This window comes from Mizuhopecten yessoensis, unplaced genomic scaffold (genome assembly GCF_002113885.1).
Source record: "Mizuhopecten yessoensis strain PY_sf001 unplaced genomic scaffold, ASM211388v2 scaffold11183, whole genome shotgun sequence".
Classification (NCBI taxonomy): Eukaryota; Metazoa; Mollusca; class Bivalvia; order Pectinida; family Pectinidae; genus Mizuhopecten; species Mizuhopecten yessoensis.
Window position 1 is genome coordinate 406,385 of NW_018408921.1, and position 22,603 is coordinate 428,987.

The 22,603-nt window shown below is 36.1% G+C and overlaps 2 protein-coding genes across 2 annotated transcripts in view; one reads left to right on the plus strand and one right to left on the minus strand.

Annotated features, from left to right (window-relative positions):
- The window catches only part of LOC110440470, a 52,859-nt gene that overhangs the window by 27,525 nt on the left and 2,731 nt on the right, over positions 1 to 22,603 (minus strand). Inside the window, exons 2-6 of the mRNA XM_021483574.1 lie at positions 5,506 to 7,435; positions 4,603 to 4,732; positions 2,815 to 3,830; positions 1,863 to 2,088; positions 674 to 759 (exon numbers count right to left, since the gene is read on the minus strand). Of these exons, the coding sequence (XP_021339249.1) occupies positions 674 to 759; positions 1,863 to 2,088; positions 2,815 to 3,830; positions 4,603 to 4,732; positions 5,506 to 7,313 (3,266 nt within the window). The 5' untranslated portion in view covers positions 7,314 to 7,435. The remainder of the gene's footprint in view (positions 1 to 673; positions 760 to 1,862; positions 2,089 to 2,814; positions 3,831 to 4,602; positions 4,733 to 5,505; positions 7,436 to 22,603) is intronic.
- On the plus strand, positions 19,692 to 20,666 carry LOC110440471 (non-classical arabinogalactan protein 31-like). Its single transcript, XM_021483575.1, has one exon. The coding sequence runs from the start codon at positions 19,692 to 19,694 to the stop codon at positions 20,505 to 20,507; it is 816 nt and encodes a 271-aa protein (XP_021339250.1). The 3' UTR covers positions 20,508 to 20,666.

The following is a 22,603-nucleotide window of genomic DNA, read 5'->3' on the forward strand; positions in this document are numbered from 1 at the left end:
CGGGTTGATAGTTATAAATTGAAAACAGGCTCATGTAGCACAACCGGTAATTTGTTTATGTCTGACATTTCGATGACTAGTACGATATGTACTCTGTCACCTTCAACAGTCAAATGACCAATGAAGGGCATGTACACTAAGGTGTAAAATATGTACGAGTTGGCAATAAATCACCATTAACATGGCTACACTGTACTGTGAGCATATGTACACTTAGTTGTTATAAATGTACAAACTGACTTTCAAATCCACAAATTGATTCTGCTACACTGGTAAAATATTATGAAAATTCAAGTCATAATGAATGTTTGTTTTTAATATTTCCTTTTTCTCTCTATCTCAATGTTTACATTATGTCCTTTAATGGTACATATATTCTGGTGCTGTACTTAATACTGCTGTGTACCTACCTGTATTCATGTACCATATATCACCGTTTGTGACTTGTTTCATATCTAATGCCTTGAAATTTCCAGATTTCCACAATTACCAAAAGAGCCTGTATTCATGTACAACGAAACAATTCTTATAGCTAAATATCCAGCTGTCAATTATGCTGAACAGATGTTAAGTGATAGATGGTACACCACAATATTTTAGACCACAGTCCCAGTTCAGTCATATGTTCAGAAGTTTCTCTATAAAATATCTGATGCTGCTAATTAATACTCACTTCTGTGACTCCAGGGTGAAACACTGCCATCTGATAAAGGATTTCTCCAAGCGTTCCTGGCGATTCTTCATGGCTAGATTTTTCCACTAGAAAGTATAAAGTTTAATCTGTTAATTGGGTATCCGTACCAGGATATCTGAGAACCGGGCTGGAACATAACAAATGACTTTCTTAAAGTTTAAAGCCTCTTTCATTAGATTTACAATATTTATCCTGCAAGGGGCCAAAATATATTATGTCTTACTCAAAGATGAGAGGTGGGATTTCAAGACAATTAGATAGTATTTTTACTGAACTGCACTAGGTATGGGTGTGCTTATTACCAGGCATGGGCTCATTGACAGATACACAGGCCATGGGTATATTTCAAGTGAAATTGACATATTCCCAATTCTCGCATATTTCCTTTAACTAATCAAATGTTAAAAGTCAATTCCAGTTATCTCCCTTTAATGTAGGTATCTACAAAGACTGTTTAGACTCCTTCTGGCAAATACAGTAAAGGTATTGTCACATTGTGATTTAGAAAACAAGCCATGCTTCTAGTACTTACTGATGTCAATTTTGATAGTTGAACTGATAAGATGGACATCACTTTAAACTAGTTAAGTAGCAATTTCTACCATTTCTGACATTACATGTAAGGCCAAAAGATCATGAATTTCAATTCAACAACTAACTAATTGATAAATTCTGTCTTTGGTTTGTGAGAGTAATGTCATAAATTTTTGAGAAAACAACTTAATTTGCCATCACACAAACCAATCATGTAGCAATCAATACCTGCTCATAAGAGAAGATAACTCTGCAATACGCAAAGACGGAATAGCACATACAATATTATGAATTCTGAATTATGAATTCAATGAAAGAGCTACTTTTAAATCTTAAATATTTTATTACTTTTTAGTTATATAGCGTGACAACCACATATTTCCCAAGTGTTTGACATCAAGCAATTGTTTCAAATAAAGCAGCTAATTATATTATAGGTAAGGTCAAATATGGAGATGTATATAGTAAGTTGTTTTCAGGCTTTTGATTTATTTCTATAAACACAATGGTCAAAACTGAAAAATAAACAATGATTGCTAAATATTTTAAAAATCCTGTTAATTTTCTTGATTAGTCTGAATCTGAATTCCAAATCGCTTGAAGGTTCATTTCTACGACAGGGTATTTAACTTACATGTGTGAAGCGGGCAGCCAGGACAATGCAAGTCATTCGGGACTGGAGGATGTCCACTTGAATACGTGACCGACTGATGGCCCAAGAGAACGCCTTCATACCCTTTCGCAGTGAATGGTATCGGTGGAGTGCCCCAGCTCTGCTTTCCTTGAGCTTTGCCATGGCCCGATTTTTCCACATTTTAAAGTAGATCTTCAGGAGGCGATCTCGGAGAAAGATCTCAGCCCTATGTGTTTGCAAAACGATATGTCTTAATAAGAAGTAGATATGAAAAAGTTCCCTTCTGATTTCTTTATTATGAATTATTGCAGTTTTAAAAGTGCATTTTTCATTTGAAAGTATCAAGAAACTGTTTTTTTTTAACTGAGGCATTTATAATAATCATTACCTCACAAGTTATTAGAATATTTCCATATGATGATGAATTTTAACTGAACCAGTTTTTAAAATTATTTCTATATATCATACCGTAGCGAAGAAGATAAGCTACCTGCTTTATATCTATGTGGTTTGAGGATCAAAGCCAAGATGTGTTTTTGAAAAAGGATATTATAATACATGAGGCATGTTAATACATGTATCAAAAGGTCATTATTTTTTCTCCTGTAGGACTCGAACCTGGGACTCTGGTTTACTGGTCTTTATGCTATACCAAATGAGCTAAAGAGAAATTCTCCCTAGTTGAGTCGGTAGGAAGACAGCTAATATTTTGTACTAGCCTACTACAATTATAGGTGACATACACTTCTTTCTTTGTTATATATTTCTTAGTAGTAAATCGGCAAGCGACTCCTGAACTCAGAAAAATGCCAAACAAATTAGAACTTTGTTTTGTTGGAGATACAACAGAGCACTCAGGGACTCTCTACTTTAATGAATCATTATTTAGCTATAAGTAAAGGCTTCAAACAGACATTTCCTGGGTGAAGACACTGTGAATGTTTAAATTTACCTCTGCAGACAGACGCCGTAGTTAGCTGTGTCCAGTAGTTGTTGATCACTGTCTATTGGGGTCGGTACCTGTACAGGAAGTGAAGTTGTTGAATCTCGTTTCTTTTTCTGTATTTTGATGAATTTGCCCCCGAGATGTTGCCCGATAAGGCTGGAGGGTTGACTGTTACTAAGCCCGTTCTCCCCACTATTGACTGGGGCACTGCCGTTGACATGTAGATCCACAACGCCATTGTTCTGTCTTTGATCACGGAAATCTTTCTGTTTGTCCTTGCCAGTCTTAACTGACTGATCATCAGACTTCAAAAGTCTATCCAAGGAGTTATTCCTTTTCTTCTTTTTGGCTTTGCCTTCTTTGCTACTCACAGAATTGTTCCTATGAGGATCAGCAATTTTTATATTTACTGTATCCCTATCAGAATTTTGCTGTGCCGCAACGCTTGGATGTAGCTTTTCTTCCAATTCTGAACCACTTTCCTTGATATTTTGTCTAGATTTTCCATTGACAACCCCATTTAGCAATCTGTTGTCTGCTGAATTTTTCTTAAATTCTTGTAAGGCATCTTCAAGGAAATTTTCTATATGAAGCAGACGTGTATGAGCAAGATTGTGATTGTCTGTATCTATGTCAAAATCAGCCTTACATGTAACTTTGTCCTCAATGACCTTGAACTTTGTATCATTGTTGTCATCTACAGCCACGTCCTCCCTATTTTGAACTTGACAACCTCCCTTTCCTGTCAGGTGACCATCACGTGGGGTGCTGTGGAAGTGCTTTGTGGGGTGAGTCACGGGGGTGTACAGACCGGCAGACTTTTGGGTGGGGTGAAGTTTGACATTCTCCACTACAGGTGAGTCTACATACTTTTGAGACCTGGTCTGATATACCGAGTCTTTGTGACTGGAAGATTTGGGAAAGTTTGATACAGAACTACCTTCCTGTTCTGCAGTGTGGTTCACACGGAAACCCTTGTGGTTACGACGGACAAGCTTCAACCAGCGTCGGAAGAAACGAGCCTGCAATGTAAAATAAAAAAATCATTATGTTTCATGCTAAAATGTAAGCTTTATATTAATTTTCTGTTTTTTCTTTCAAATAATAACTATAAAGAAACTCTTAATTGGGATGGGGTTTCGAACAGAAAAATTATGAAGATCAATCATTGGTTTGTAAAAAGAATGTACTTACACTGATGAGAGGTCACCTTTAACCTTTTGTCATTGATGTCTGCTTAATTTGTTGTTATACATTTTACAGTAATAAAATGACCAGAGGATACTCTAGGATTTCTAGATGAATAACAATTCTATTAAATTAAGAATATTTTGACATTTTCACAAGTGCTGTAGCAATAGTATATCCTTATGTAACAGGAAAGAGAATAGTGTGCTTCCACCGGGGATCGAACCTTCCATCTCCATATTCCTAGTCGCACACTCTACCAGTGACCTACAGGAAAATTCCCTCTAGCTTGAAGTTAGATGATGACCTTAATCCTATGTACAATTTAAACCTGCCACACTACTCCCCCCTTTTTAAATGTGTTCGCCCTCGAACACCACAACCCAGGTTCTAACTCCCTGTCACCACTGGAAGGGCCACAGACACCGTTTGTTACAAAAAGAGAATAGTGTGCTTCCACCGGGGATCAAACCCTCGATCCCATACTTCCTAGTCGGACGCTCTACCACTGAGCTAAAGGGAAATTCCCTCTAGCTTGAAGCTAGATGATGACCTTAATCCTTTGTATAATTAACTCTTTCACCACTGTAGACCACATTGTATTACCTTCAGTATAAGTTCCTCTCGTGTGTTAGCATCTGCACTATAGAGTCGCTTTATGAGTTCCGCCGCCTGTATTACACTGGACTGGCTACCGGAGGACCACACCGACCCAGATAGACTGGTGTCAGACACCCTGTAATGTATAAACTTATAAACTTATCTTACTTAGACACAGGACGTACAGATTTAATTCATTCAAATGTACCTTATTACACAAAATATACCTGTATCCAGGAATATCCCCTTTTTTGCGATATTTGCTTTAAATACGTCAAATGTTTCCTCAGGTCTTAAGGACTACGGATGATTCATGGGAAATTAAGTTCAGGTACATATATATAAATATGTTGTGTATGATTCTTGAGATTTGACCTGTAGATGGTAACTGCCCTAATTAGGATGCCCCAATTAGGGAATTAAGAAAAAAAAATCAACTTGTTAAGTTCTTGATATTTTCTCTGTTCTCATGGATATAATCATCCAGTTCGATAATTTTAACCCTTTCACCCCTATGTAACTTTAGTAAACTCTACCATGCATTGATCTGGATGAGTTCATTATGGTCTACAGTGGTGAAAGGGTTCCCACAAAAACATTGCATTTATTCGTTCAAACAGCGAGTAACCCAACAAAAACATTAATAGCTAATTCAGACACCAAATGATGGAATTTTTAAAATGATATAGCACGTACTTATGATTTATTAATAGGGAATTCAAATGCAGGGTGGGTATAACAGTTACTTTTCCCAATCGCACCTTAGTGCGAGACTTTTAAGTCAAAATACCAGGTATTTTGTGTGTGTAAAATACAGAGAGTAAAGAGTAAGTAAAATACTTAAAGAGAGAACACAAAAATACATGGTTAAGTTGAGCAGATATCCTGATAGCAAATGCCGACACTGACCTTGATTCTAGGGCATCCTGGTATTTTTTGGGAGTTGGTTTCGAGACCATTTTGGACACCTGAGTCGACAGATCCTTTGGACCAACTGGTAGATCCCTTTCCGGTATTATCTGTAGACTTTCATCAGAAAGTCCACCGTGATCATGATCATTTGCATGCTTGTCCTTTTTCCTACGATTGTTTCTTTCTCGGGAATTTCCCAATTCACTTTTATCTTTCCATCTATTTTTCTCATTACGTATATTTCCATGAGTTATATAGTCTGAATTTTGATGGCGGCGATCTTTTTGTTTTTGTTTTCGTAGTTTGTCCTCCATGTCATCACTTTCAACGTCGGAATCAGGTATATTTTCTTTAGAGGAATCTGACATGAAATTATCCCAGAAATCTGACTTATGATTCCTGCCCGGTGACCTACTTTTTTGTTGGTAGCGTTTATTTTTAAATCCATCACTTTTAGTATGGCGACCACCAGATTTTGACCTTTCGTGGAGGTCAGTAAAATCTTTTTCTGTAGATTTTTTTTGTCTTGGAGTTCTCTCCCATTTTCTGTCACTCTTTCCTGTTTTAAAAGGGTCTGCAAAGTTGTACGTATTTGTTTGATATTTTGTCTCTTCTTCTGGACCAGATCCAAACTTATTTTTGACATTATAATGATAATCAAAATTTTCGGCATTGGAATCTGTTTTTGGCACTCGTGGACTCAATTTTCGATGTGGAGATGCTGGACCTGGTGACCTTTGACCTGACTCCTTATCGTGTGAGGACCAAGACGGATGATAATGAGGGACATTACTCTGAACTGTCTTTAACCCCTTATGTCCGCCATCTTTGTTTAGCAATGATCCCACGTCACTAAGCGGGTCACTTCCTATTGAAAGATTTGTCTGAGCTATCTGACTAGACTTCCACTTACTATCACAGTGATCAACCTGACTTCCACTTTGTATCAGATCCATATCAAAATTAGACTGACTAATTCTACGTTTATTTTTTACCTTTAATTCAACATCATCAAAATTGTGATTGTTTGCGTGTCTGTCTTGTTTCCTTGACGACGGTTTCGTGTTTCTGCTATCTTCGCCATTAACAACACTTTCCAATCCTTCCGAGAAATTTTGGCATCGTTTCTTTTGATCATGGAGTTCCAAATACTCGTCTAGAATTTTTGATACAGACGCGTTTTTGTTGACACTATTTTGCGTGTCATGTCGAGGTGTATGTTGGCCTACCTTTGTGGGCTGTCCTTGGCCATTCTCCATCATGTGTACATGGGCCTGGTAATTGATGAAGGACATGCGTGACAATTCCTTGTCTACTTTACGACCCAGCAGTGACCGTTTGGCCCTCGCAGTGTCATCCTCATTCTTAGAAACCCTCAACTCAGTATCTTTTTTGATATCCACAGTGAAAGTATTTGAATTCCTTTTTGACATTCTTTCATCTTTGAGTTGGTCAAGATCACGTTTGGATTTTAAAATTGACACAGGATCTTTCATCGGCTTGATAAGCGCTCGGAAAGCTGCGATTTTGTCTGTGAAATCTAAACCTCCCTTGTATAAGTCGTAATCTTCATCATTTTCATCATCGGTGTCAAATGCTAATGTCCGTCTGACCTGGCTGGTAGGCTTTCCTTTCCCTTGACGATCAAGATGGCGGTTGTTCCTGTTGTTGGATGAAGCACTGTACTTATTATTCCGGACAGTATCCTTATTTCCAGAAGGAAAATGAGTCCTATCCCGCAGACCTTTCCGATGAAGATGGGAAAAGGGGCCTCTACCATCCTCAGTATGTATGGCGGTAGACATTTTGAAGATGCCTTAAGTATATATCTTATTCCATTAAATCAGCCATACTCCATGTTGCTTGGTGTCATACCTAGAGAGTTGAATCCTGTGTCAATGAATCCTCAACATCCATTTGTGATGATCTGTAATACAAAAGAATCAAAAATAAGATAATTTTCACATTTTCTCCTTATCATATTGTATAAAATATCATGTACAACACATAAATTTGATGCAACGAAACGGTAACGAAAATAATGACACATCAATCCATATATCCTTCTTCAACCCCTCAAAAGACAAAATGCAAATCAACCAATACAGGTATTTCTCTTGTAATTTCATAATAGTTTTGATATATGCAACTGTTTACTTATTCAGACATTTAATACATCCAAAGTTTATTTACCTGTCACTGTTACCTTACAGGTGTACCGATTTACATTTACTACCTGTACAACTTGCAATTGTCTAGTGTACTTTAGTACACATCTATCAGGTTACATTGATTGTAAAACACTACAGATTGTCACACACCTGTTTCAAAGTGTTGTCTTGCGATAAAACTTTTCTATCAAAAGGATTCATGATAAAAGGTTATTCAGATTTTATTATACTAAAGGTCAACATCACAGGTCATTGTGATCTTATTATACTAAAGGTCAACATCACAGGTCATTGTGATCTTATTATACTAAAGGTCAACATTGACAGGTCCTTGTGATCTTATTTTACTAAAGGTCAACATGACAGTTCCTTGTGATCTTATTATACTAAAGGTCAACATTGACAGGTCATTGTGATCTTATTAGGTCAACATTGACAGGTCATTGTGGTCTTATTATACTAAAGATCAACATTGACAGGTCATTGTGACCTTATTATACTAAAGGTCAACATCACAGGTCATTCTGACCTTATTATACTATAGGTCAACATGACAGGGCGTTGTGATCTTATTATACTAAAAGTCAACATTGACAGGTCATTGTGGTCTTATTTTACTAAAGGTCAACATTGACAGGGCATTGTGATCTTATTATACTAAAGGGCAACATTGACAGGTCATTGTGAGTTTATTATACTAAAGGTCAACATCACAGGTCATTGTGGTCTTATTATACTAAAGATCAACATTGACAGGTCATTGTGATTTTATTATACTAAAGGTCAACATCACAGGTCATTCTGACCTTATTATACTATAGGTCAACATTGACAGGTCAATGTGATCTTATTATACTATAGGTCCTTGTGGTCTTATTATACCAAGGGTCAACATTGACAGGTCGTTGTGATCCTATTATACTAAAGGTCAACATTGGCAGGTCGTTGTGATCTTATTATAATAAAGGTCAACATTGACAGGTCGCTGTGATCTTATTATACTAAAGGTCACCATTGACAGGTCCTTGTGATCTTTTTATACCAAAGATCAACATGACAGGTCCTTCTGATCTTATTATACTAAAGGGCAACATTGACAGGTCATTGTGATCTCATTATACTAAAGGTCAACATTGACGGGTCGTTGTGATCTTATTATAATAAAGGTCAACATGACAGGACATTGTGATCTTATACTATAGGTGCTTGTGATCTTATTATACCAAGGGTCAACACGACAGGTCATTGTGATCTTATACTATAGGACCTTGTGATCTTATTATACTAAACGTCAACATTGACAGGTCATTGTGGTCTTATTTTACTAAAGGTCAACATTGACAGGGCGTTGTGATCTTATTATACCAAAGATCAACATGACAGGTCCTTCTGATCTTATTATACTAAAGGGCAACATTGACAGGTCATTGTGAGTTTATTATACTAAAGGTCAACATCACAGGTCATTCTGATCTTATTATACTATAGGTCAACATGACAGGGCGTTGTGATCTTATTATACTAAATGTCAACAGTGACAGGTCATTGTGATCTTATTATGCTAAAGGTCAACATTGACAGGTCATTGTTATCTTATTATTCTAAAGGTCAACATTGACATGTCGTTGTGATCTTATTATACTATAGGTCCTTGTGGTCTTATTATACCAAGGGTCAACACGACAGGTCATTGTGATCTTATACTATAGGTGCTTGTGATCTTATTATACCAAGGGTCAACACGACAGGTCATTGTGATCTTATACTATAGGACCTTGTGATCTTATTATACTAAACGTCAACATTGACAGGTCCTTGTGGTCTTATTATACCAAGGGTCAACACGACAGGTCATTGTGATCTTATACTATAGGTCCTTGTGATCTTATTATACCAAGGGTCAACATGACAGGTCATTGTGATCTTATACTATAGGTCCTTGTGATCTTATTATACCAAGGGTCAACATGACAGGTCATTGTGATCTTATTATACCAAAGGGTCAACATGACAGGTCATTGTGATCTTATTATACTATAGGTCAACATGACAGGTCGTTGTGATCTTATTATACTAAAGGTCAACATTGACAGGTCCTTGTGATCTTATTATACCAAGGGTCAACATGACAGGGCATTGTGATCTTATTATACTATAGGTCAACATGACAGGGCGTTGTGATCTTAATATACTAAAGTTCAACATTGACAGGTCGTTGTGATCTTATTATACTAAAGGTCAACATGACAGGTCGTTGTGATCTTAATATACTAAAGGTCAACATTGACAGGTCGTTGTGATCTTATTATACTAAAGGTCAACATTGACAGGTCCTTGTGATCTTATTATACCAAGGGTCAACATGACAGGTCGTTGTGATCTTATTATACTAAAGGTCAACATTGACAGGTCGTTGTGATCTTATTATACTAAAGGTCAACATTGACAGGTCATTGTGATCTTATTATACTAAAGGTCAACATTGACAGGTCATTGTGATCTTATTATACTAAAGGTCAACATCACAGGTCATTGTGATCTTATTATACTAAAGGTCAACATTGACAGGTCGATGTGATCTTATTATACTATAGGTCAACATTGACAGCTCCTTGTGATCTTGTTATACCATAGGTCATCTCTTGTTTCAAACCAAAGGCGAACATTTGAACAAACCATTCTGATTGTATTGGTTTTTTTTTATTGTTTTATTTAGCCATTGACAACCTAGTCATCATTCCTATTGTAGACTGATAAAAGTATTCATATCAGGATACAATGTATTACATCCAGTAAAATATGGATGTTTATTCACAGTGCTTTCTGTCTTACAATATCAGTTTCCATTAGAAATTAAATAAACATCATGACCTTTCAAATTAAAATGAACTATAATTAAATGACCTCACATACTTTTAATATTTTATGTACTACATATACATGTAAACTACACTAACTTGAACTTATTGGACATTGTAAATTTCCCAAAAATCTTAAAAGATTATTTCATCACTTTATTGATATAATTATAGACTTAATAGAAAATAAAATCTTCTGCAAAATAGAAAGTTTATTTGAAATGGCTGCCAATTCAGATAAAGTGTAGTTATTAACTTAATTATTGTCTTAACAGAAGATAAACCCAGATACTAAAAATGGCGTAACATTTAGTAACGGCACAGGTTTGTGAGGACAGACGTCAATAACTGTTGTAGGTAAATTGGCAAGGGCACGATTTTGACCAGGAGACAGCTGAATGTAATTTACATGTCAAAACATTTTGCCCGATATCAACTAAACAGATGTAAATAATTCCAAGAGCAACTAGTACATTATATGTGTCATTTTGTCATTTAGAAATGTTTTCTGCTCCTTCTACTTAAAAATCATATATTTGACAATTGCTGCAGGTGTATGAAGTAGGAAGACTGTTAAATGACCATTGAAGATGAAAAGGCAGGTAAAGATTCACCATTATATTACTCAAGGGTGGTCGGGTGGTGCAGTGCATAACACACTTGTCTTTCACAAAGGCGGCCAGGGTTTGATTACCCGAGCGGACATGAAAAGGTATAGGGTCACCTACCTGACCACATTGGTTTTCTTTGGTACTCCAGTTTCCTCCCATTTTAAGACCCTCCGCACGCTAACATCCGGGCCAACAAGAGGGATTAATTTAAGTTGAAATAACTTGTTTCATAATTGTTGTTAACTAAATAAAGTTTATATACATCATTACTTGTTAAATGAATAGAACAGTCATCTCCAGCATTTCACATATGTCCAAATGCACCATGACAAACAGGAATTTGATCGTGGCTATAATACAATTTAAGTCTTTCCAGCAGACTAAATTATAGTCAACTCTCTATCAATGCATGGCTTAACCATAATGAAATAGAGAATTTTGTTTCCTCAGATTCAATTATAACTCATGGCATTAAACTAAGGCATTTAGTACTATACTATTTTGGTGTGAAGACTTCAAAGTACTTTCTGGTTTTGCCGTGCAATTTCTCTTGGAAGAAAAATTTCAAATGTAGGCAAGTGCATGTGTATGATTATTTTTACACAAACATGATCTGGAGCAAAGCAAATCTGTACTTTATTATCAATAACTTACGAGGTGAAATCAATGTCCCTTCAGTTTCACGCTCAAACAGGCTGGACATTAAAACCAGCTGGAAGTTAAGGCCATAATATCCTATAATGTGACCGGGCTCCACATACAACATTCCAGTATATACAACCTTTATATCTGGATTTATAATTTACAGACGTTTCAGGCATCTTAATCCTGACATTTAAATCCTATTCGTGACATTCCAAAGTCACCTAGCAGGAGAAATTACCTTGATACGATATCACTATCAGACATGATGCAAAATTAACCTGATTTCGTTAACTCAAATTTATATAATATATATATTTACCTATATAATGTTGAAATTAAACATAATTTATGGTCTGATAGTGAAATGTATAATCTTTCAACACTAGTTTTAGTTTGGAATTGCATTTTTTTTGATGAACAAAAATATCTAAATTAAAATTAGAGAATCATGTATTTAAGAATTTGAATTTGAGGTATTTCTACCACAGTTATACCAACCTTTTGAAATTTCTATAGGGGAGATTCTACGCTTGCTGAAATTTAAAAACAAATAAAACATGAGTATGAGATATGAGATATACCCTGTACGAAAAAAAAAAAAAATCTAATATTGCATCTTTTGAGTTGTTCTTCCTGACGAAATCCTTCAACTTTAGAATATTTTTGTTAGCAAATGTACAGGTAGAACATGTTCAATTTTGAGGTCCAAAATTGTGAGTCTCCCTCCAAAATAAGGAGTGTTGGCATTGGATAAAATGTGCAGTACCTTATAATTATACCAACAAAACTACCTCACTATAAATAGCTGCTATGTATCTATAATGGGGTTATTTTTAATCCTCATCAACAGGTGAACAATAATTTCTACATTTGTACACAGAATCAATATCATCCCATGCCATCTACTACCAGTGTGGCAGTGCCACAGAAAACCAATACTTTCAACAACAAGCTAAGTGTTCTCATGATCAGCTGTCTTGAAGTGTCGAGATAAAATTACACGACATGACATCACGTCAATACTGAAGAACAAGGCAATACAAATAACTTATCGATATTGTACCACACCTGGGCAGGTGAAAAGATACACTCAGATGTCTCAGATGTCTATTTGTAGGCAATGAGAAAGATATAACTAAATGACTGTTTTTACAACAATTATGAAACAAGTTATTTCAACTTACATTTGTCANGGGGGTTATTGTGGGAGGAAGAGGAAACCGGAATAAGCAGAAGAAAAACCCCATGGACGGGCAGGTGACCCAATAACCTTTCTAGTCAGATCGTGGGAATCAAACCCTTGGTGAGAAAGGCAAGTACGCTATCCACTGTCCCCTCAGCAGGCATTGAGAAATATTTTTCCTGTTCAAATTCTGTTGATTTCTTTACATTCATACAAACACAATAAAGATTTCAGGCCTTTTTATGCAGTAAAAACATTTCGATATAGTAAATGTCATGACTGGTAGGCTGCTGAGTGGTAGCGTGGTGGATATAAAGCTTTCTGCTTTAAAATCTTGAGGCCCAGAGATCAATATCTATGTAGCAGAGATTTGTTTGTGAAAAAGGAAATTACTGTTTCCTTCGTACAATTTATATAGCTCTATGCAATCAATTTAAATGGGCATGCAACTTCAAGTCAGAAAATGCCAAATTAAACTGGAACTCTTCTTCAATGGAGATTCAACACTATAGTGTTTGGACGCCCTACCTTTAAAATCCTTTGCAATAAAATATTAACCTACTGAATTTTACCTACAAAGTATGCCCAGGTATATCGTATACTGAAACATTGTACCAACATGTTTTTTAAAGCTTTCAAAATATTCTAATTCCTGAGCAAATTTAAAATATCCTTTTTTATAGCCACATAAACATATACTCCAAATGGATATGTAAATGTAATTATATATGTATTGATGGGGACTGGCACTGGGTGGAGGAGCAAGCCCTTAAAGGTCCAACGCCCCCTTAAATAATGTATCCTCACCATAGAGTATCAACATGCAGGGCACAGCATCAAGATAGTGTCACCATCCTAATCGTCACATATCTCTTCGTGAGAAAAATTACTTTAAAATGCTGTTATAATTATTTATCAATTATAGCAGCTATCACCACAGGACTGCTAAAACTAGATAGGGATGCATGACACTGGGGTTTTAGAATTTAAATGTTTCTGTTGAGAGTGTTGGTCCCTCCATATGGCATTCAAAAGCATTGCCGAACTGCTTAGATATTTGTCCACAGAACCTTGTCTTTGAATTGTATTGATCTTTAATGAATTCATGTAGAATAATTCCGGAATTTCTTATTTAATACTTTGAAATTGTACAGGAATGAATTTTGATTTATAAAGGTTTAATGAATGATTCACATTTTATCTAGAGTCTCGTTTAAATCCATTAAAATAGTAATAATAGTTTAAATCATTTAACTACCATTATAATGTATGCTACAGAATACATTGTCACTCGCCCTTATAATAAATTGAGTGATATATTTAACATATATAAAATATTTTTGAGTTCTATTATACATTATTGTATGTACAAGGACAAAGGTCTCCATTATTCAACACACAACATGATTTTTTTTATATTTTTGTTTAATGGTAGGTATGTCAATATGATTTATATATATGTATATATATTTTTTTTAAATTATTCAAATGATATGTAGCACAGTAGGAAATGTCAACAAAACAAATGGCTACCAGAACTACTTTTTGACTTGGGCGTCTGACTGTCTACGATCACTATAGCCCTTATCACTGGGGTCACAGGTTTAAGGCCTACATATAGGGCAGACTTCAGGTACTGGCCACAGGTTGGTGCTTTTCTCCGGGTACTCCGGCTTTCCTCCACCACTTAAACCAGGCATGTCCTTAGATGACCATAGTTGTTAATAGGACGCAAAAAAACAAACAAACAATGGGTATTTAAATCATATTTGGACCCTCAAACTAAAATACCTTGAGCATGGACAAGTATGTGTTATTTTTCTGGTAATGATGGCATATTTTCATAGAAAAATATTCTACAATCTCTTTAGGGACAGGAGGACAGGGTCCCAAGGGCATAAACATCACCATATTGATGGAGCCGTTGTACAGCTAAGAGGACGAATCGAAACGTCTGAATATTTTGAAAAAAAGTTTCTTTAAGGTTTGCATAGAAAATCCTTTTTGCGTCTTGGAAAGTCTGTGGATTTTCAAATCAATATTTCCTATGCGTCAATAACAAAGGAACTGTGAACATGGGTGACAAAACATGCCTCACACTTTGTCATTTTGCCAATAAAGGGAACAAGACTTTGACTAGACCTGAATACACTCATTATTAGTAAAGTCGGTGGTATACATAAACACACAGTGTATCACAGGGAATAATGGTAACTTTATTCCAGTACAATTGAAAGCTCAGGCTTGTTACAGTTAACAAAAACGTTTGGTCCACTTTTAAAGACAGTGCAAACTTTCTGTTCTGTAAGCATAGTCTAAGCCAACCTATGATAATATTTAAGGGAGAGAAAATATGCACCATAAAATCTTTAATCTCTTATTAAACTAGCAAAGTCTCCTATTTTACAAAGTGATATATAGTTAAATGCAATTATAAGTTACAAAAAAACTATTCTTAGTTCTGATTACAATGACGTAATTAAATTTAAGCAAAAGAACAAGATATACATTGTATATATACTAAAGAATTCTGTAGACCTATATCAAATGTCAAATTTTGCAGGTGAGAAATTGGCAGCCTCTCTCCCAAACAGTGAGGCAATCTACTGTTTGCACAGCTATGTGCATGAATAACTGGATTTTTTTTCAATTTACAAAACAAATGTTTGGTAATATTAAATGTCCAACAAAAGGTTATTTGATAAAATCACAATGGTTATACGTACTCCTACGACTCAAGCCCCTTTTCTACCCGAGGTGCCATTAGTCACTGCCATAAGACAACACACCCGTTCTTAAGTATTCAGCTTTAAAATATTTACTCTGTCAGCAATGTCTTAGGGACGTTCAATCATTAGACAAATAGGAGCTAGCCCTCAAACCCGACTTTCAGCACAGGGAAAAGACAGTATCAAGGATCCCCGTACCACTGTCAAAGACTGGAACTTGTTATAATTACTAACTCATAGGGTTCTTTCTAGCATGACTATATAAGCTTTGATAAATCATTTCTGAAAAGAAAACCATACCTTAATTGTGGGACTTTTATGAAAAATAATAAAAGTGAAATTAACAAAATATAATCAACAGTAGTGTTCTGAGTGTAAGAATTTAAGCAGGAGCAGACCGGGATTTGAACCCCAGACTTCAGGTTGTTATATTGTCACTCTAACCGACTGAAGTACTCGGTCAACAAAACCGTCCTGAGGGAACTGTAATATTTGTATATATATATCAGTAACTATATCCAAGACAATATTAAGGGGAGACTACAGTTTATATGAAAAATCACAGTGCCATTATCTGGGACAAGGATATATAAATCATTTGTGATTTTCATACCTTCCTGTGTTTGACACGAAACATCATGGTGGTGGGCATGTGGTGCAGGAAATGCTTTACCTTTAAAACTGCGGACCCGGCTGCAGTTTATCGTTTTTTTACTAAGACAACCGTCCAAATTGTTTAAACATTTTTATATATGGAGTCCGGTAACATCAGCGGCCTCGGGCAAACAGTTCCCCTACCTGGGGATGATAGTTTTGACTGTTCCCCAAATAGCCATGAAACAATTGTTTTATTACCAAATACATATAAGTTAACACATGCTGCATGTAAATAACACTGAGTTGTGGTCACCCAAACGCTTAAATGGGGCTCGCAAGGGTCGATTTATGTGCATCAAATTTGCGCCTGGTAACAGGACTCCTGACCGGGAAAACAGTTTTGACTGTTTCACCCCTGAAGCCAGAAACAGTCAAAAATGACTAATTATAATTTATATAGACTATTTGGTATTAAATTTAACTCTTAAGTAACTGGCACACACTCGGACTGGCTGACTTTGACACTGATCGACAGCCAACCATGCAGATTTACCATGCCAGTCAATAGATTTGATTCACTGGCTTGCTTTGTTATTGCTTTATGTCCTCAATAAGGAGCTGTATGGTCATTTACAGATAAGCCAGGTTTTGGTGATGAAGGAAAACCGGAGAATCTGGAGAAAAAACACTTGACTAATGCAGCCAGTACCTGGCAACTGCCTCAAACCCATGACCCAGCCTGGTGGAGGGCTAGTGATTGTAGACGGTCAGACGCTTAATAACTCGGCCACCACATCCCCTTGTTGCCTGGCAAACTCTGATTGGCTGACAGAAGCATGCCTCAGCCATTCTTTAGTCTGATGAAAATTTAACAGCATAAAAGTTTCATCAAATAACATCATGTCATAATGACTTAATGTATAACTAGACTACTCCGAATTGAAATGGACGTAAATAGGCAAAACTTTATAGATTTATAAAATATCGAAAAGCATTAAAACTCTTGAATCAGGACAGAAATGTCAAGTTTATGTTTGAAGTTTTTATTTTGAAGTTTTTATGTTTGAAGTTTTTACTGTTTTAGAACTATCAAAAGTAGCCTTGGGTAGATTGTGTACATTACCACAGAGAAGTACAATTTGATTTACATTTGAATGATTCAATACACTGATAAGATTTTCAACAGTACTGACAGTCACTGGTAACAATCTAGTGGATGTAAGATTTATAACGAGTTTGATGGATGGTTACCAAGTCGTTGCCAAGTTCCCAAAAATTATATCTTACTTTCAAGTACTATGATATATTTTTGGGGGGTCTGCAACCATATTTTTAAATCTTGCAGTCAACGCATGCCAAGTCTATAGTAATGATTCACTGGATCTGTTTATGGGTCACAGAATCATCTCACCTTTCCAACACTGCTGAGTCCTGTATTGCATAATGTTGACTGTATTACTTAGAACATATTGGCAACAGCAGATAACTGTGAACGGTATATATGTAGATAACTTTTGTTTATAGGCACAGTGCTCCTATTTAGCCTTTAGTCCATCAGACTTCTTCAGGTTGAACAAATAACTGAAGTTTTGATGGACTATATGACCGCTTAATTACATTTCGACCACATGGTTCTACAGGACTATTAGACCTTTTAGTGTTGTTTTTTTTTATCTAAAACTTGACGTATACAGTTTTATAATTTTTGGGTGTTTTTTGGGCCAAGCATGTCTCCTTCTTAGGTCCATTAGACCTCTTAAAATTTTGGCTTGATATATCAATTTAGACTCTCATGAAACTATCAGACCTCTTACTAAATTTCAGCCATAGAGGGGTCTTCTACAATCCATCAGACCTCTTACAATTGAGCCATAAACATCACCTACGCTACAGGACCATTAGACCTCTTACAATTGAGCAATAAACAAAACCTACCTTACAGGACCATCAAACCTATTACAATTGAGCCATAAACAACTCCTACACTGACAGGACCATTAGACCCCTTACTTTTCCAGTCATACAAAAACTCCACCAGGAACAAATGACTTTGAATATTTGGCCACAGAGAACTTAAAAGGAATTATCGCACCACTTTTTATTTATTTTTGGCTACAGAGAGGATTCTTACACTACAGGATAATCAGACCCCTTAGTTTTAGCCACAAACAGAACTTGTACAGAACCATTAGACCTTTAATGGTTAGGGCAAATATGGACCTATATACAGGCCCATCAGACCTCTTAGTTTTAAGCCACACGCAACAATTGTACATGACCATTAGACCTCTTATGGTCAGGGTAAATACGGACCTCTACAGGCCCATCAGACCTGTTGGTTGTAAGCCACACACAGAACTTGTACAGGACTGTTGGACCTTTTATTGTTAGGACAAATATGAACCTCTACAGGCCCATCAGACCTCTTGGTTGTAAGCCACACACAGAACTTGTACAGGACTGTTGGACCTTTTATGGTTAGGACAAATACGGACCTCTACAGGTTAATCGGACCTCTTAGACTGTTGGCCACACACATGGACTGTCAAAAGTGTTACCTACAAACACTTCACTTGTATGACATGTGAAAATCATGTTATCACCGATCTGATCTTCAAACTCCATTCAACTTTCACCTGAAAGAACTCCCTGTTCACTGGGTTATGTACACAGCTTATAGTAGACAAGTAATAATTGAATCAACAAGTTACCCCTATACTGTAACTGTATATTGTTTTCTGTTTGGTATTTCTGGACTTGATCATACAAACACGAAGTTATTCACACTCACACACACTAGAAATGTCATGAATATAAGAACCATTTCATTACTGTATGTGTGTATGTTAGAATGTATGATTGCATGATTCAGTAAATATAGAACGTATCACATGGCCTATTCAGATTGAACTATTTTATAAGTGATATTTGATACACTTTTAGGTTGTTCTGCAGTAGCATAAATATGACGTGATATTAAATCATAATAATTATAATAAACAATGGTTCATTCACACACACAGAGGAAAGTCATAAAGAGAACTCTTTCAATAAACATGTATTACTGTATGTATGCATGCTTCATTAAATATAAAATACATTGTATGGTGAATTTAGATTGAATTATTTTATAAGTGATATCTGATACATTTTTAAACTTTATCGTCTTTAATAACTCGAAGTTTTTCTAAGTTGTAGCATCATGAGATATGCGATTGTAATAATTAAGATATACACCAATATGCTGATGTACTGTATTACTAAACTTAATATACCATAAACAATATTACATACATCATCATACTCCTCAAACCAAACTCTGAAATATTTGATTTCTTTACGAAACCAAATTTCAAATGTACATGTATGTACCAGAATCCAATCTTCATATGGGATCACAAACCAATCTCAGACTCACTCTACAAACCAAACTCAGGCTCACTCCACAAACCAAACTCAGCCTCACTCCACAAACCAAACCCAGACTCACTCTACAAACCAGACTCAGACTCACTCCACAAACCAAACTCAGACTCGCTCCGCAAACAAAACTCAGACTCGCTCCACAAACCAAACTCAGACTCGCTCCACAAACCAAACTCAGACTCACTCCACAAACCAAACTCAGACTCACTCCACAAACCAAACTCAGACTCACTCCACAAACCAAACTCAGACTCACTCCACAAACCAAACTCAGACTCACTCCACAAACCAAACTCAGACTCACTCCACAAACCAAACTCAGACTCACTCCACAAACCAAACTCAGACTCACTCCACAAACCAAACTCAGACTCACTCCACAAACCAAACTCAGACTCACTCCACAAACCAAACCCAGACTCACTCCACAAACCAAACTCAGACTCACTCCACAAACCAAACTCAGACTCACTCCACAAACCAAACTCAGACTCACTCCACAAACCAAACTCAGACTCACTCCACAAACCAAACTCAGACTCACTCCACAAACCAAACTCAGACTCACTCCACAAACCAAACTCAGACTCACTCCACAAACCAAACTCAGACTCACTCCACAAACCAAACTCAGACTCACTCCACAAACCAAACTCAGACTCACTCCACAAACCAAACCCAGACTCACTCCACAAACCAAACCCAGACTCACTCCACAAACCAAACTCAGACTCACTCCACAAACCAAACCCAGACTCACTCCACAAACCAAACTCTGAAATATTTGATTTCTTTACGAAACCAAATTTCAAATGTACATGTATGTACCAGAATCCAATCTTCATATGGGATCACAAACCAATCTCAGACTCACTCTACAAACCAAACTCAGACTCACTCTACAAACCAAATTCAGACTCACTCCACAAACCAAACTCAGACTCACTCCACAAACCAAACTCAGACTCACACACAAACCAAACCCAGACTCACTCTACAAACCAAACCCAGACTCACTCCACAAACCAAACTCAGACTCACTCCCCAAACAACTCAGACTCGCTCCACAAACCAAACTCAGACTCACTCCACAAACCGAACTTCATGTTAATGCAAATTTCATGTTTGACTTATCCACAAACAATCCTTTTTTCTTCACAAAACATTTAATATCTCCATGTACCACAAACCAATCTTCATCAACCATAAAACCAAATTTCACAATACCACAAATTAACTCTGTACCAAAACCAAACTTTTGCATCACAAAATGAATGTTGTGCTTACCACAAACCAAACTCAAAGTACATGTACCAAAAACCAGAATTTATTTTTCACAATGAAAACCAACTTTATTCTCCACAAACCAAATTTATGTACCACAAAGCACAGATCATGTACTTTGTATCACAAACCAATCTTCATGTATCAATGTATCAACCCATTTTATTCAACACTTTACGTGTATATCAGAATTGGTGACCAAACAAACAGAAACAACAAAAGTACTACAAGTTTTAGGGATTAAGTTTATCAACAGACTTCAATAGGTATTGGATAAGCTTTAAGTCAAACTAAACATTAACATTTCTCCCTTACTTAAATCACCTGCAGAAACTAACAACGTAGGTGTAAAATCGGCCTGTGTATTGAAACAAGCTCCGAAGATTTCACAGTCAGTGACTTTCCATTGAACCCTTTATAGCTTCTAAAACATTTTGCCCTAAGGTTTGAAAACTAAAGTAACCTTGGCTATTTAATTAATCAAGATAAACTATATACCACCACCTATATCCAACCAGAAAGATTTAACTATCTGTGGAGAATCACAATGGGATATAAAACTAGCTGAATTATATCTAATGACGTAATTTACTATCTGTGGAGAATCACAATGGGATATAAAACTAGCTGAGTTATATCTAATACATAGGTATGGGGCAAAGACGTAATTCCAACAGTAGATACATACGTAGATATACTCCAGTAATACACAATAGAAAAAATAAGCATTTCTTCACATTAACATTTTTTTTTACTCATTGATTATAAAACAATTCTCGGTTGCAACCCTCTGATTTTTTTGATTTTTTTTACTTAAGGTACCTGTCACTTCATAGGACTTAAGGTACCTGTCACTTCATTTTTTTTTTTATTTGTTTATTTTCAAAGTATTTTTCACATTACAGTAACATATACATTTCATTATACATAATGAATTCCACTTTCACACATACTTTCATACTAATTAATATTGCTCTTTTTGTAAGTGGTATTTTATTTTATTGTAATGTTATATTAGAAAAGAAGGAAAATCAGAAAAGAGAAACAAGAAAACAAAGAAATAGAGGAAATAAAGATAGGTAAATGGACAGAAAGAAAGACAGACAGATAGACAGACAGACAACCCTCTGATTTTATTAATCTGTTAACACACATGCAATGTTACAGACCTCACCTAGACCTGGGCCCGTATTCATGAGACCATTATCATGCTCAAGCATGGATTCTGTGCTCAAACCAACTTTCTTGTAACTGCATACACTTAAATCACGTAAAACAATCGATTGGATGTGAATAGGTATGGGGTCATCTGACCCGGCCACCATATGTTGTTTTTTTCTGGGTACTCCAGTTTCCTCCCACATTAACACCCCCCACGCACGAACATCCAGGCAAGTTGTAAAAATTGTTTCATAATTGTTGTAAAAGAAAGAAAATGTATATATTACAGCATAACACGTCATTTACAGAAAGAATAATCCAAAAAGACTGCTGACATTTTATTGAGAAAAAATCCAAATTTTATCTTATTGACAGTGAAAAGATTGAGTCAAAGAGAGCCCATAGGACCTTTAAGCTGACAGGTTAACAG

Coding starts and splice junctions, on each gene's coding strand:
- LOC110440471 (XM_021483575.1), top strand. CDS start 19,692: ATGGGATCACAAACCAATCTCAGACTCACTCTACAAACCAAACTCAGG.